Source organism: Brachyistius frenatus, unplaced genomic scaffold (genome assembly GCF_029030835.1).
Source record: "Brachyistius frenatus isolate BFR_SWC_R1_liver_20210118 unplaced genomic scaffold, ASM2903083v1 Contig_28, whole genome shotgun sequence".
NCBI classification, from domain to species: Eukaryota; Metazoa; Chordata; class Actinopteri; family Embiotocidae; genus Brachyistius; species Brachyistius frenatus.
In genome coordinates this window covers 3,792,746-3,809,256 of record NW_027210627.1, presented here as the reverse complement: position 1 = coordinate 3,809,256, position 16,511 = coordinate 3,792,746, and the positions used below count along the sequence as shown (strand labels likewise).

Here is a 16,511-nt window from a genome sequence, read left to right as displayed (position 1 = left end):
ATTGATTCCTCTTGCTTGTTGCCCTTTTTAAGTGGAGCTTAATTTGAATACTGTAAGCATCAGTGTTCGTCCTACGTGGTCAAATTATCATTTATTAAGTGTACCTGATGATTTGGAACACAGATGCAATCATACAACAGAGGCGGAATATCATAACTGTAAACACACCATGGTATTGTTGATAATGATATATATATATATATATATACTGATACGCTAAGTATTTTTGAAAACAGCATCCAAGAAATTTGACGAATGTCCAAAATGAAAATCATTAATAAATTTAGTGGTGATCATCAAAAACATTCCGGTGTAACAGGTTTGAAGGCCAAACATGAGTCGGGCCTTCGCTGTACTATGGCTGCAGTGTATTTAGCCAAAGAAACGGGAACGTTTGCATGTTCTGCCCGCTAATTCTCTCCGACCTACATTTAAATCTCACATCCCACCACTGCTTGCGTATCCAGATTTGGTCAAATCTGAAGTGAGATAAATGGCAGTTGTTGGATAAGACAAAACTTGAAAGGGGGAGCGGGAAGTGGAGTCATTGTTGGTCCATTTTTTCTTTGCTGCAGGCGTTCTCCTGATTTCTAATGCCGTTACGCTGTGAAATTAAATGATTTAGTTTTTTTCCCCACAAATCATTTGAGCTCCAAAAGCAACAGCTAGTTTGTTACCTTCAGAGTAGCATGTGTGATACATGGTTGTCTAAATTATAGGCAAAATGCCTTAAGACAAATAAGAGAATTTGTTTTGGTTTTTTGGTGTAATGAATGCTGTCTCCAGTTTTATCTAAACCATTAAAGAAGTAAGCCTCTACCATCTTGCACTGACAGGATGTAGAACAGAGCATAATACTATCTTGGCTTCTGCTAGGTTGCATTTGGAGAGAGAAAAGAAAACAGTCATCGTATTGGCTGCTTTGATGATGCAACTCCGCAGCATATTCACCGTTCGAATTTTTCTGATAGAAAATAAGACATTTATATTATGACTTCCACTAAAAGCAAATCTTTTTGGATTATTTCACTTTTATTCAGTCTGTGACTCAGAGAAACTTTCCCCATCCATCAGATGAACGTGAGGACAGCTTTTTAGCGGCCAACTCTGCCCATTCATCATTCTGCACAGTGGAGCAAACACGTCCGAGGGCAGTAGTGACGAGGAAAACACATTTTGGAGTGGTACTTTTGAATTGGGGGACTGTACATTGGTTGGTTCTGTAATTCTGTAATAACGATTTTGGGCTCACACAAAAGTCTGTAAATTGACTTTGGGAATTGTATATGAAATAGAAAATGTGGATAAACAGCATTGCTTGAGTAAGTTGTGCTTGGACAAATACTTATTTTATGGATTATATTATAAGAAGTAAACTGAGGCAAACTAAGAAAAAAAACCCCAAAAAAACCAAAACATACAGCCTTGTACATAAATATGCATCTAATGCACACAGATAATGTGTCTGGGTGACTTATATATATTCATGATTTTCTTATATGATTTCGTTATCAGAAAATTAGCTGCCAGTGCCAGATGTGCTTTAATACAGACACTATCAAAGGGAATCCAGATGACAGTTTCCAAATCATTATCATGACTGTGTGATCAAGTGTATCATTTGGCATTATTACTTAGATCATGAAGCTTTTTTCTCTCATTTACCATCTCTACTCCTGTTGCCTCATTACAGTGAATATGTGTGGAATTTAATTTGTTGCGCACAAATAACCCTAAAATTAGAATTACTTTTGGACCTATTAACCACAGTAATTTATTTAATTTGTGTCTTATTTGTCCTATCATAAAGGAACAAACAATGTAGCAACTCTACTCTGAGTTAATATAATCAGTATTTTGTCCTCTACAGATAAAAAAAAAAAAAGGGTGGGGGATTTTGTTGGCCATTTGTCTGTCAGAGGTGGTGATTCACTTGTTAAAGTTGGAGTGTTGTGACCAGTAATTTTGTGACCGGTTTTGGTTCCTCTGACTGATTAATTATTATAGATGACATCATTAGATTAATAACATCAGTGTGTAAGCAGCATGTCACTATTGTTGCTGTTGCAAGTGGAGCTAGTTTGAACTCCTTTAATTACAGTTTTATACACAAGGATAGCAGATTAATCTGAGCGATGGTCAGAGTATTACTGCGAGAAAAGAAGAAAAACTTAGTTCTGATAACAACTCAAAAACGAAACATCTCCATACAGTTTTGGTTTATATTTTCGACATGAGTCGCAGCGGACATGCGGCTGCAGCTGCAACCTAACTTTGGTTCTGTCGCTACTTTCAGTAACCAAAGGAAACAAAGTGGGTATGCACATTTAAATTATAATTATTTTTTTAATTAATTTTTTTTATTAACATTATCCTTTTATATACAGTTTCACTGCAGTTTACTTTTCCTCATTTTTGTGTAAATGTATTCAACAAGGTGCTGCAAAATGTAATCCAATCATTTGTTCTCTTGGGGGCACCTGTGGTATAGAAATAGCTTGCGTGAATTACTGCGATCATCACAGGAACGTGTTAACACACAATCACAGAAAGCACAACGAGCAACATAATATTAGGTGCAAATCGGATGCAATAAAAATGTTTATGTTTTGTTATCAGATTGGCTGCAAGGTGACAGTGCTGCTCTTCATCTATTTTCTGGCCACCAACTACTACTGGATCCTGGTCGAAGGCCTCTACCTCCACAGTCTCATCTTCATGGCCTTCAGATCGGACTCCAAATACCTCTGGGGCTTCATACTCATCGGATGGGGTGAGAAATAAAAGAATACTTCTCACATCGCACTTATGGCACGATGCTTAAACGTCCATTCCAAAAAAATTCTCCTGTCACTACAGCTTAAAATGCTGAAATAAGAGTTCAGATTTGCAAAACAGTCACGTAAATGTATTATTTTACAGACAATACGATGCAATAATATAAGTAATACAACGCCTTATATTTTTCTGCATCAACCCAACCTAACGTGGTACTGTATGTCTAGCCCTCGTATGAAACTGACACGTCATTACTAGTATGGTTTGGTAATGTTTGTTGTGTTGGACAAATACAAGACCTTCTTTACAAAGTGTTTTACTTTGTAATAACCAGTGTTAAGACTTATTTTATGGTTTTGAAGGCAACTTGGTTGTTCATTTTGTCAAAATTAGCAAAAAGAGTTTTGTAACAAAAATATTGATATATATCTTATGAAACGGAACTGCTCGTACTGTTTCAAGTTTTTTGCGCTGTCCTGGCACACGAGACAAGTGTGTGACAGATAAAAGGGTTGTTTTTCCCAAGCAGTATTTTATCACATTAATGTAAATAAAGATAGGGGGCCTTCACATTGCACTGCTGTGTTGTCTGTCCTTGTCTTACGGACAAGTGTCAGGAATAAAAGAAAATATGCTTTTAGTGAAGTGCAAAAATGCTGCACAGTAACACAAATGTAAACTATGGAGCGTGAGCTTCCAAAGTATTACCTTGTATTACATTTCCAAAACTTGACCCTTTAAGTATCCACTTATGCTCCTCAGCTGCTTTTTCAGTTCCACTTCGATAAAAACTGTCCCCGAGTTGTCTGTAATGACTTGCTTGCTGTGGTAAGTTTGAGCCAAGTACAAGTGCATCGCATTCGTTTACCGGGACCCATGGAAGTGGACTTTGAGATTCTTTGTATTTCTAAAATGGCCTACGTTTTGTCACACTTGAACTTTTCTACCATCTACAAGGTTTTACGACGTGTGGCATTTAAGTTTACTGAAACTAAAGTGAATGAAAGTGATTAATAATTCACGGGATTGCCCTGCGATTCAGATCCCCTAACAACTTGAATGGGTTCTTCTTTGGTCCATGTTGCTGCCTTCCACCAGTTTTCTTGACAAATGGCCTGGTACATTTTCTGTAATCCTGCTGCCAAACAGCACAAACAAACCTAATTCATAACCTCTTTGGGTTATGCATATGCTCATGTCCAAAATGAGACCGGGATGAGGCTACTGTCATTTTCACATCGTGACCATCACATCATTGAAAACAGCTGCCTCGTTGTCGTTGTCTTTTATAGGCAGCAGCAGACACAGAACGCTCCCGACCATCAGCCAGACAGTTCCTAATGCTGCTAATGCTAATCCTTTCCATCGTTCATAAGTGAGCACTCCAACAATAATGACAACCATGATCCCTGCTATGCTGAATACAGTGATGAGAGCATCACTTTTTACGAGAAAAGTTGGTATGTCACCTGGAATATGAAACGTTGCAGCGTAGCCATCATTTGTAAAGTTACACGTGTAGTTGTTTGCCTCTGATGAGCTGACTTGTATCTGACTGGTGATTTTAAACAGCTGCTCTGGTGTAGATACGGCAGTGATGTTTGGACTGCGTCTCCGCATCCACAACGAGGCATCCACGCCTTCATTTTCTCTCTTGAAACCTAAGAAACACATTCTTTTGTCAACACTCATTTTGCGCTGCTTTGACTTGAAAGCATTAAACCAGCCAGATGTAAGAGGGGAAGCGTGTTCGTGCTCATAAGATTGTCTGTTATCACACTCCCATTAAACTCGATCAACTTCTCACTCTTTTCTTTATTTTCCATTTTGAGATAAAAGATACAATCCATTTCAGATGTCTCTAATTAGCAGGCTATACATTGACAGGTGGGGAACCGTTATCACCCAATTAAAGTTTCCGGGATTAGTTGTGATAACCATAATGACGCTGCTGTACTTGGAGGAGGATTTCTTTTTGTTTTTGTTTAGAAGGAAGCGACATTAAAACAAGAAAGTTGATCTTGCACAGCTACAATTAGTTGTACCACTGGGTAATTTCAGTTACATTAAAATGCAATTTCGTGGCGGTGTTCGATTTCAGGCTTTAGGTAATTTTGCTACAGTGGCAAAATGACCTGGTAATATTACTGCTAATAGAGAGAGAAAAAAAAAAGAGTTACGTCACATTTAATTTCTGAACTGTAAATATGAGGTATGTTTTATCAGTAGGGGAAAGCACACTCTGCCCTGGCTCTTACAAATATAGCCCTTCTCTACAGTGTCTTTTCCGTCCTTATAGCTTCCACAAGGTTTTCATTTTCTGGTGTAATTGCATCCGTTCCCTTTGAAAGCTTACTCTTAAAAAACAAACAAACAAAATGCTGCGGCAGTTTCCGAGTGCATACTAGATTGTTGGATGACTTTAGATCGGCAGATTGAGACTTAGTTTGAACACATTACGCATTGATCAACAGAATGTAATGCAGCCTGGGGATCTTGTTGAATAAATTCCTCCATCGCTATAATTTACACATTAAATCTATTCCAGTAATTTGTTCGAAGAAGTGTTTATGTAAATTGTTCACACATTGATGGCGCTAAAGTGGAGTGGATGCGGAATCTCTAACAGACCCGGCACACAAAGAAAGTTATGGTGCAATTGTAAGTGTTTTGGAAAGTAATGTCTCCTGATCTTATGAATGATATATATATATATATATTTTTGTAAGTACAGCAGCTCCTTTATATGGGGTGACGACAGTGAATTTTAAAGTGTGTACATTTTCCACAAGCTTCAGAACAAGTTTGTCTGTATACGGTAAAATGCAAATGATGGACCTGTCACATAGCAATGTGTCATTATACAGCAGTAGCAGACATGTAAACCTCTTTGCAGACAGAACAAATACTCGATGTACAAATACCTGAATGTGCCACTCCGGGCAGAAAAAAAATGGATGCTTTTCTTCAGAGCTGACACACGATCACAGCTGGTGAATGGAAAGCGCATCCGCATTACCGCCAGAGGGTGGCGCCTAAAAAAAATGTTTGCTAATTTCAATTAAGCGATTAAAAAAAAAGAAAAGAAAAGAAGAAAATGCTACTACCAAAGCTCGGGTAAAACGTGCGTCACACTGCATCACGCGCCTCGTAGTAAACACCAGAAACATGCAAAAACAACAAATGTAATAAAGTTCGGTGTCAAAGTCCTTCGAGTAATAAACCAAAACGAGGTGCAGTCCAAACTCTCCCAGCTGAATCGAGCATGTTGAAAGTCGACGACAGCTGTGCGCAATCCTTTCACAGTCGATCACGGCGAAGGCGGTCCATCCGCAAATCAACAATCAATGGCTAGCTTCGACACCAGACAAAGTAAGTTTGGTGTTAAGACATAGAGAGCGAAGAGCAGCCCCGATCTCAGACGTGACAGCGAAAGACATATTTCTCATCAGCGTCGTCAAAAGCGATCTTCTCTCCAAAGTTTGTAGCTCTTTTTTTTTTTTTAGCCTCAGTATACAGCACGAGTGAGTCGCTCTCTTTGTTTGTGTGTGTGTGTGTGTGTGTGTGTGTGTGTGTGTGTGTGTGTGTGTGTGTGTGTGTGTGTGTGTGTGTGTGTGTGTGTGTGTGTGTGTGTGTGTGTGTGTGTGAGTGTGTGGCGGGTGGAGGGAGATAGATGAGGGTGGGTGGAGGTCTTTGAAGAATAGTCCGATACTTCCCAGTATAATAGTATTTTTGCTTAAAGTGCCCGAGCCTAGTAATTATGTGCCTCGATATGCCACCTGTGTTTGAAAACAAATGAGTGTGGATATTTATGCTCTGTGTGACGCTCGTGCGGATAAAATGACTGGAGACAATGCACCATGGGTGATAAAACCAAGCACATGACAAATAACGCGGTGCTTTATTTTTTCCCCATCAGAAACAACTGGTAGTTAACTAATCCAATATGTTGTCATCGAGGAACGTGACTTTTTTTTAGAAAAGGATAAACAGTTTCAAATCCAACACAAATTTTAGATTAGATTAGACTTTATTAATCCCACATTGGGGAAATGTGCCCGTCACAGCAGCGTGTACACAGTGTGAACACATTTACAAATACGTATGAACTAAACGAAATGAGATAGATACAAAATAATTATTTTAAAAAAACAAAAACAACAAGTAACAAAAGAATAAAACACACACACACACACACACACACACACACACACACACACACACACACACACACACACACACACACACACACACACACACACAGACTAAATACACAAAAACAAATAAAATAAAGATAATTAAATACAGCTTGGACGATGAATGGAAAGTGACAGGTGCTGTGGAATGAAATGACCAGTGCAACATTATTTTATTGTGGTGTTAGCCCATCTTCTCCCTTTCTCCTTAACACATACACTCGCTAAGGGACTCCACTCTCCAGTTCTGTAATGGACTATATTAGCTTAATGCGTATGATTAGAAAAACTTTCACATTTTGTATATAAAGCAAACATTCAGTCTACCCCCCCCCCCACCACCACCACCCTCACCCGTTCTATTAAGCTGTAGCCATTAACTTTGAATGTCATCGTGTCTATGCAGCCATTATGTGTTGTGTGGGAAACACAAATGTGACCTCGGTAGTTAATCAGGTAAACAATATCGCGTGTATGTCATCACCTGGACAGAACTCGTTGTTTGTGTTGTGTAATTTCAGGTGTTCCAGCTGTTTTCGTGGCGCTGTGGGCGATTGTTAGGGCAACAATGGCTGACGCAAGGTGAGAGAGAAAGTCATACGATACCGGCAGGTTCTCTACGACGTCAAGACAGTTTAAGGACATCAAGATTTCAAAATCACACGTGATTGACAAAAGGTCAACTCAAAAAAAAGAAGATGACATTTCATGAAAAAAACACGAGAAGAGACAAATATAATTTTAAGGATGTCATAATTAGTACTTAATTGGGGTGACATTTGAATCATCAGTGAAATCCAATTAAACGTGCGTGCTTTTATATGCAACAATAAATAAATGTCGGAGAGCTGTCAGACGTACACAAGCAACATCTGAATAAGTCAGACTTGTGTGGGAAACAAACGGTATGAAAAGTTCAGACGGAGCTTTTGTAGCCACAGTCATTGAAGGTATGTTTGGAGCATTTGACATAAGGAACATCGTCCCAACTGTTATACTTTGGGGAAGACATATTCCTCTTTGGGGTTGTGCGGCAGCTGGTGGCACAGGAAAACATCTCGGAGAGAAGGAAGAATGAATTTCATTAACGGTGCTTTCACACCCACCTTATTTGGTCTGGACCTTTGCACTTTTCAGGTAAGTCCAAACCAAAGCAGCAGATGTGAGAGGAGCCTCAGAGGTCTGTCCTGACCAAATGACCAAACTTTGGTCCGACTACAAGAGGTCAAGACCAAACTGAACCATGGTTCGCTTTGTTTGCAGCGGGAAAACACTTTTTCGATGGTTCAGATTTCCACCCAATTGCAGGAATTCGAGGCACCGTATCGTCACTCATTTAATAAGAGGAGAAGAAATAGAACGGGGAAAAGAAAGAGTCCGCAGCAGTATATAGAGAAGAGGAGAGGAATTAAGTGCAATTGGGTCCGACGGACAAGTCAACACTCAGCTTGAATGACGCATAAAAATGATGAAACTTATTTTCTGAAAGGGAAATAAGTGCCACATGTAACGCCGTAATAGTGTTAATAGAGTGGCAACCAAATGAAATATTTGTATTTATCCCAATTCAAATGGAAAAGCCTAGCAACACGTCAACGCACACCGTCTAACAAAGCAGTCAATGTCAAGAGGGGGAACTTAGGTATGTTATGGAAAGTTCTTCACGCAAAACTGAAATACAAAAGCAAAACCAACTTGATCAAATGTATTACAATGTAACAAAAACATGAACCTTGGTTTGGATCTTAGTCCGGACTTTCAGGTGCAACGATCCTATAAATCAGGAAATTTAGGATACAAATGTCATTTAGTCAGTCATGAAACTGACACTGAAAAGAGGCTGATATCGACAACAGGACAATTCAAAACACCTCAAAATCAAGACATGAAGCTTTCTTTTTGTAACCTCTGTTTTTGCTATTCTCTGAAATCAGACATGCTTTTAACGAAACAACAGCTTTTTTTGGACAATTTCTTTTTTTTGTATCCCTAATCATCATCTTTTTCATTCTTAAGCTCATTATTTACTTGGTGTCAGTTTACAACTAAATCTGTCATTTGAATAACACCCACCTTCTTCTTAGCTCTACTTCTTTTTTTTCCTACCTCTATGAGTTTACTTTCTCCCCTTTGTGTTTCCTTGAACCGCAGGTGCTGGGAGTTAAGCGCTGGTGACATTAAGTGGATCTACCAGGTTCCCATCTTGACAGCGATTGGGGTAAGAGTGTGAAATACAGAGCTTGCTTTTGGCTATGATGAAGCTTGAGAGGTTTCCAAGATATTTGAGGCTCTGATGGAGGGCTGAAGTAAGAGTTCAAATTGGGGGGCTTTTGTGAGTGTCTGAACTATCCGGATATAATAGATATGTTTATATTCCCACTTCTTTCAGCGTGCTTCTCTGTATTTCAAGCAAGACTTGAAATATATAATTAAACACATGGCAAATATTCTGATTCTGGATGAACAAAGACTTTAATAACCACAATTAAACAGTACCTTGACTTGCTGCAGCTAATGCTGGCTGACACTACAGACAGCTCAATAACTTCAGGCATTTCTCTTTATAGAACCAAAAATCAACTTTCTGCTTTCTGATTATTTATTGATTAATTGTTGTAATTATTCATTATCACAGCAGAAACACATTATATCATTTAAAATCAGTATAGATTTTTAACATGGCAAATTTTTATATCAGGTCTAAGCCTGATTAATAAAAAGGAGCTCAAGATGCCTCCTGTGTTAATAATGGTCAGAATTAATAGAATTATACTATTATACAGAAAAAGTGTCCTTTAGAATTACCCCTTTCTCTGCATTAACACGATATAAAATGTGAACTGATTTTCATCCAAGTCACAAGTATAGGCAAATGCAATGTGCTAAAGTTAAGAATGCACATAATATATACTGTCTTGTGTTAAACACACTGATACAAGCATCCACAGACATGGTGAAAAAAGCAAGTAAACATTTGGATTTCATAACTTGTCGAACCTCCTGTAGCAGCAGCAACGTCAAACAAGCGTTTCTGGTAGCGTCGACTAATAATTAAATAGTTCAGAGTGAATTTCAAATTGTATTTTTTGCCTGAAATGTCCATCTTTACCGCAAACCCGACTGCAACCCTTCCATGTCAATCAAACTAAACACACCCCCAAAAATACCTCTCTTCAAGGCCTAATATCTAATTAACTGACATTTTTTCAGAAGGACCACTAAAAAGCTGAAGGGAGGTTGTTAACTTATTAAATTAAATTTTAATGACTTGAGGGGAGAAAAAAAGATTGACGTATTTAATTAAAGAAGTTGACGGCTTTTGCATGGCAGTCTACTGGAACCAGAGGTCTTTGGGAGCCAGCCCCTAGTGGCCCTCAGTGGTATTGCATTTCCTCACTGGCTTCACTTTTCAGACTTGCTGGGTATGTCTATGTTTATTGTACAGTCTGTAGTTGGTATGCAGCGCCTTTTCCACTGCATACATAGTGCTACATGCCAAGTAGCACAGTGGACTTTGGGCTTATATTGTTTTTGGAGTAACGGCTACTCGGGTGTTCTTTTTTACCTCCTTGAGAATTCTGCTTTGTGCCTCTCGAGTCATCTTACGTGGGCGCCTCCTTCTCGATATAGCCACAATACTAAAGTGTCTCCATTTAATTTGTCAAACTTTGCACTGGCTAACATATGACCTCTTGGAGATTACTTTGTAACCTTTTAAAGCTTTATGCAAATCAGGAACTCACATATAATAATAATCATTGAATGTGCTTTATATGGGGCATGTAAGCTATAAGGAATTAGGTAAGAATCCCAACATAATATCTCCTCATTCAACAGGCATGGGTTATTTCAAATGAAAGAGCAGCACAGATAAGAAGTGCTGAGATACTTTAATAAAGAAACTGAGAAGAGAAGGAAATGCAAATCATTAAAGACACGGTGTCTGATTTGGGAGAAATTATGCAGCCATGGTATGCTAAATCATTTCCTTCCACTACACATTGTGTGCATGTCAAAAAAAAACATTTAAAGAAACATCAGGAACAGACTTCCATATTCAAAGTTAGCAGTGATAAAATATCACCCAACATCACCCAAATTGAAAATCAAATGAGCGCATTTGAATGAAGCAACGCGCTTTGAACAGAACTAGGATGCATGGAAGTAAACCGATTGGAGATTCAGCTTATGATGTAACTTCTAAGGATGCCTACTGTCTGGTTAGCATTGGGGTTAAACAGCGAAGTAATGCAATCAGTCTGGAGGTTGTGTCCCTGATAATTTATTGACAGGATACATTACATAATACATAAATGATTCAGAGCTTTTTGAGCTTACAGAATTTCATTGGTATTCAGGCAGATGTATCATTGAAATGCTCTGGAGGACCAGTGGCTCATGGTTTTGAGTGTGGGAGTTGGAACTGTTGAAACGGCCCTCGATGCAGCACCATTGCGGAAAAAAAAAAAAAGCATATGGAGCTAATTTCCTGGCAAAACCAACAACAAACTAACAAAAGTTTATTTTACAAATACCTAAACTAATGCAGACTGAACTAGCGCAAAGCTCCTCTTGTTGAAAGGCAGCTTACGACTTGGGTTGGCTGTTCACAGCATTAATTAAGCTGCCATCAGCCTGCGACTGGGAAAAAAAAAAAAAAAAAAATCGCCAGCAGATTGTAATCAAAAGCAATACGGCTTCAACAGGACTAATGCACTGCTGGCTGTAACAGACTTCGACCCGAGTGAACAAAAAGAGTGTGATCCTGTGCTTAACTGTAGGTTCAGTTCAGTTCCTTCTAATAAGAATAATTATATATAATAAGTTAACAACTCAGGAATTAAGTGGATGAAACAGAACAATCAACCAACTTTGACTCGCTCTTGTATTTCCTGCCTTCTTTTTTCCAATACAAGGCATCATGAACTTTGATGATTTACTCTGTACACTAGTTCCTGCTGTGTTAATTAACACATCTCTTTTACATCCCCTCTGTAGTGGGTGGATCGAAGCTGAACTTAGTTACAGTACCAGGCTGATGTGTACAAGACTACAATTTGAATGTTTTATTTGTTTATTGTTAAACTACGACCGTCTGTACTTTTCTGCAGTTTGGTACTTTAATGCAATGATTGTTGAAAGGATGTTGCTATACACGATATGTTTGTACGATGTTTGCCGTAAGTTTGCTATGTGTGGCAGTAACTCTGGGCCCCAAGAGAAATTTCCCCAAAAGAGAGTAAAGTATGTTTTGAGCTTGATCTCGATCAGCATGTGTTTTGCAACTATGATGGTGTCAAATAAAAGATGTTTTCTTTTAAAAAAAAGAAGTCATTTTTGGGAAACATTTCAGCACCATCTAAACTAAGCTTCAAAGCTGCCTTCTGCCATATTATTAATCTATTATTTCATTTTTATCATTTGCTTAACATTTATACTCATAACAAGCCGATATCAGATCAATATTTGGTGCGTCCACCTTTTGCCTTGAAGACAATATAAAAATAAAAACAAACATTTTGCACCTTGTTCGTCTGACCGCACTTTCTCACAAATGTGTATTCTAATTACCAATGAAGCATTTCCTCATTGGTTTTGTCAAGCACAGTCACATTTCAATTTTTATTTGTGTATCTATTTATCACATCATTGAGGGAAAAATTAGAAGGTGATAAAGAATGAAGAGAAAGAGTCTGGGACCCGGGTTAAATGTATGAAACTCTAGAGGAAGTCTGTATGTAGGTAAAATGCTTCATAATAAAAACCCTATTGTCTGGTATGGGTATTCTGAAGCTCATTCATGCTCGTCCAAGTGCTGCACAGTGTAGGATTGAACGTTAGATGATTCAGGGGTCTAAGTCTGGCTGCAGAAACAAAACAGACTGAATTAGCATTTTTCAAATTACTTTGCCTGAGCCTCAATAAAGTATCTGAGTGGAAAACCCAAAACGTGGCAATTTTTTTTTTTTTCAATTAGAGCATCTATATTGCTTTAATTTGTTTTTTATATATATTGGTAATGCTGGTTTATATGGTGGATGGTAATAGAATACTAAAACTGCCTAGTTCATACTGTTCAGAAAAAAAAATTGTCTGATTATTTTCAGTTATAGTTCAGTGACAAAGATTCTGTGATACCAGTTCAGAAACATTTCCTTCCAATAAAAAGCAAAGTATAATTTAAAGAGATTCCCTTTCATTTCCAATTTTTTTTTTTTTTAAATATGTCTGTTAGTCACAGGAAGTCAGGTCATCATTTACTGCACAATGTGAAGAGCTTTCCATCTCTTTTTTTTCTGTTGCAGCTCAACTTTATTTTGTTTGTGAATATCGTGCGAGTGCTGGCCACTAAAATTCGAGAGACAAACGCAGGGAGATACGACACCAGGAAACAGTACAGGTTTGTGTCGCTCTTTAGTTTTTATTGATCTTTTCCTCATTGCTGATGCTGGTGATTCTGCCGTCCTTGTATTACTTGACCTCAGAGCTATATTTGATATCGTCGGCCGTGGGATTTTTATCTCCCATCTTGAGCAGTGTTTTTGCCTTGTGAAGGGTCAATTTGGGTCCATAATGTTTGGAACATATGCTGCCTCCTTTGTCTATTTTCAAAACACAGAACATACCGCCTCTACCTTTTATGCTGATTAAACTCGGACATACCTACTGCTGAAACCTTATACTGACGCGTGTAATTTCTTTAATAAGTTGTGTGGCTGATGTACAAACTTGGCTGTGACAAACCTTTCTCAGTATCAATGAGGATAAAACTGATATTTTGGTGCTCCATTTTTCTCACCTTGTAGCACTATCACTTGATGATATTTCATCCCTTCCCAGCTTTAAGGCACTAGGGTGAACCTCTTGTATTTTTGATTCTTCTTTTATATTTGACCTGCAGATCAAATATCTTGTCAAAGCCAGCTTCTTTAAGCCAAGAAGCCCCACTTTTACCCAAAAGACCTCAAAAAGGTCACTCCTTCTTTTATTACTTTGAGACTGGAATATTGTAATTCTTTGTATGTTTGAACAGGCCTGAAACTACTATCCTGGCTGCAGTTGATTCAGAACGACATCCTTACATTTGCTCCCTATTCAGTATAGGATCAATTTCAAAATTGTATTGATTGTTCATAAATTGTTTAAGTGGAGCATCCCCGTCTTATTGGTCTCACCTGTTGCACCTCTATACCCCACTTTGCTAGTTGTGATCATTGGCTTTTAGATCCATATTGGCTCTCGGGGCTAACTGGGCTTTCTCTTTGGTAGTTCAGAACTTTTGGGATGGCTTCTCCCTAAAACTAAGTGGTCAACTTCCCTACCACTGTTTACATCTCAATTGAAAACACATTTATTTTCTGTGGTCTTCACTGATTAGGACCATTTTCTGTTATAATTCTATTTTTACAGTATTAATGACTGCTAATGGTAGGTAGGTAGGTATGGTAGGTATTTACTTTATTACTCCCCGAGGGGAAATTTTTTTCGCTACAGCAGCATACAGAAGCAATAATATAATACTAGAAATAATAGAATAAAATACTAGAATATAATATAATAATAGAAAAGCAATAAAATAGCAGTAAATAGCAGTAAAAAATATAAATATAAAATATAAAATGCACAGTTTATACAGTAGGTAGGTAGGTATATACTTTATTAATCCCCGAGGGAAAAATTTTTCGCCACAGCAGCATACATACAGAAGCTATAATAGAAACAATAGAATAAAATAATAGAATAGAATAATATAATAGAAAAGCAATAAAATTAAATAGCAGTAAAAAATATAAATATAAAATGCACAGTATATACAGTATATATACAGTACATTATATATCTATATATATGATATACAACAAACCAATAAACACAGTCAACATATATATATATATACATACAGTACAGTATATATCTATATATATAATATACAAGCAACCAAGAAACACAGTCAACAGTGTTATTGTACTGTGATGGATTTTGCCAGAGGTGAGTTATTGTACAGTCTTATTGCAGTGGGCAGGAATGATCTCCTGTATCTGTCCTTGTGACAGCGGAGCTGGAGGAACCTTTTAGAGAAAGTGCTCCGCTGTCCCTGCAGCAGGTGGTTGGGAGGGTGGACAGGATTATCCAAGATGGACAATAGTTTGTTCAGCGTCCTCCTCTCCACCACCTTTTCCAGACTATCTAGTTTGTAGCCGATGATGGAGCCGGCCTTCTTAACCAGTTTGTTAAGTCTGTTGGTGTCACCGGCTCCAATGCTGCTCCCCCAGCAGACCCCAGCGAAGTACAATGCACTGGCCACAACAGACTGGTAGAACATCTCCAACATCTCGCTGCACACATTGAAGGATCGAAGTTTCCTCAAGAAAAAGAGTCGACTCATCACCTTCTTGTAGACAGCATTGATGTTGGTCTTCCAGTTCAGTCTGTTGTCGATGGACACACCCAGGTACTTGTACTCCTCAACCATGTCCACATCCTCTCCCAGAACTCTCAGCGGTTGTGGAGCCGTCGTCTTCCTCCTGAAGTCGACCACCATCTCTCTGGTCTTGGCCACGTTCAGGAGCAGGTGATTCCTTCCCGCCCACTCCACAAAGTCCTCCACTACTGCCCTGTACTCCTCCTCCCGTCCGTCCCTTATACACCCGACCACTGCAGAGTCATCAGAGAACTTCTGCAGATGGCAGGACTCTGAGTTGTACTGGAAGTCAGTTGTGTATAAGGTGAACAGAAAGGGAGACAGAACAGTTCCCTGAGGAGCTCCAGTACCACTGACCACCGTATCAGACAGCACACTGCCCAGACGGACAAACTGTGGTCTGCCTGTCAGGTAGTCATTGATCCAGGAGACGGTGGGCGCGTCCACCCCCACCACCCGCAGCTTCTCACTCAGCAGCAGTGGTTGGATGGTGTTGAATGCACTGGAGAAATCAAAGAAAGTGATTCTCACAGATTCACCGTTTCCATCCAGGTGCGACTGAGCTCGTTGCAGCAGGTAGATGATGGCGTCGTCCACTCCCACACGAGGCTGGTACGCAAATTGCAGAGGGTCCAGAGAAGATTTCACCAGCGGCCTGAGGTGTGCCAAGACCAGCCTCTCCAGCACCTTCATCACATGAGATGTGAGGGCAACCGGTCGGTAGTCGTTGAGGCCAGATGGAGTCGTCTTCTTGGGGACAGGAACCAGGCAGGACATCTTCCACAGCACCGGGACCTCCTCCTGCTTCAGGCTCAGGTTGAAGAGGTGTTGTAGGACCTCAGCCAGCTGGACGGCGCAGGTCTTCAGGACCACAGGGCTGATGCCATTAAGGTCCTGCAGCCTTGCGCTGGTGGATTCTCTCCAGCTGTCTCCTAACCTGGCCAGTAGTCACAGAGATGGGGGAGAGGGGTGTAGGGGGGGGGGTGTCAAGGTGTCGATGGAGGAAGAGCCCTTTGAGATTGAGGGCTCTATGCAGTTCACCAGGGGGCGCAGGGGGCGGCGGGGGGGAGGCAGCAGAGGTATTTGGGAGGTGTGAAGTGTGGAGGAGACAGATG

General features: G+C 39.4%; 1 protein-coding gene across 1 annotated transcript in view; it reads left to right on the top strand.

Moving 5' to 3' along the window:
• Nucleotides 1-16,511, top strand: part of pth2ra (parathyroid hormone 2 receptor a) — a 46,046-nt gene that overhangs the window by 17,322 nt on the left and 12,213 nt on the right. Inside the window, exons 7-10 of the mRNA XM_069698873.1 lie at nt 2,620-2,773; nt 7,496-7,556; nt 9,126-9,192; nt 13,280-13,374. Of these exons, the coding sequence (XP_069554974.1) occupies nt 2,620-2,773; nt 7,496-7,556; nt 9,126-9,192; nt 13,280-13,374 (377 nt within the window). The remainder of the gene's footprint in view (nt 1-2,619; nt 2,774-7,495; nt 7,557-9,125; nt 9,193-13,279; nt 13,375-16,511) is intronic.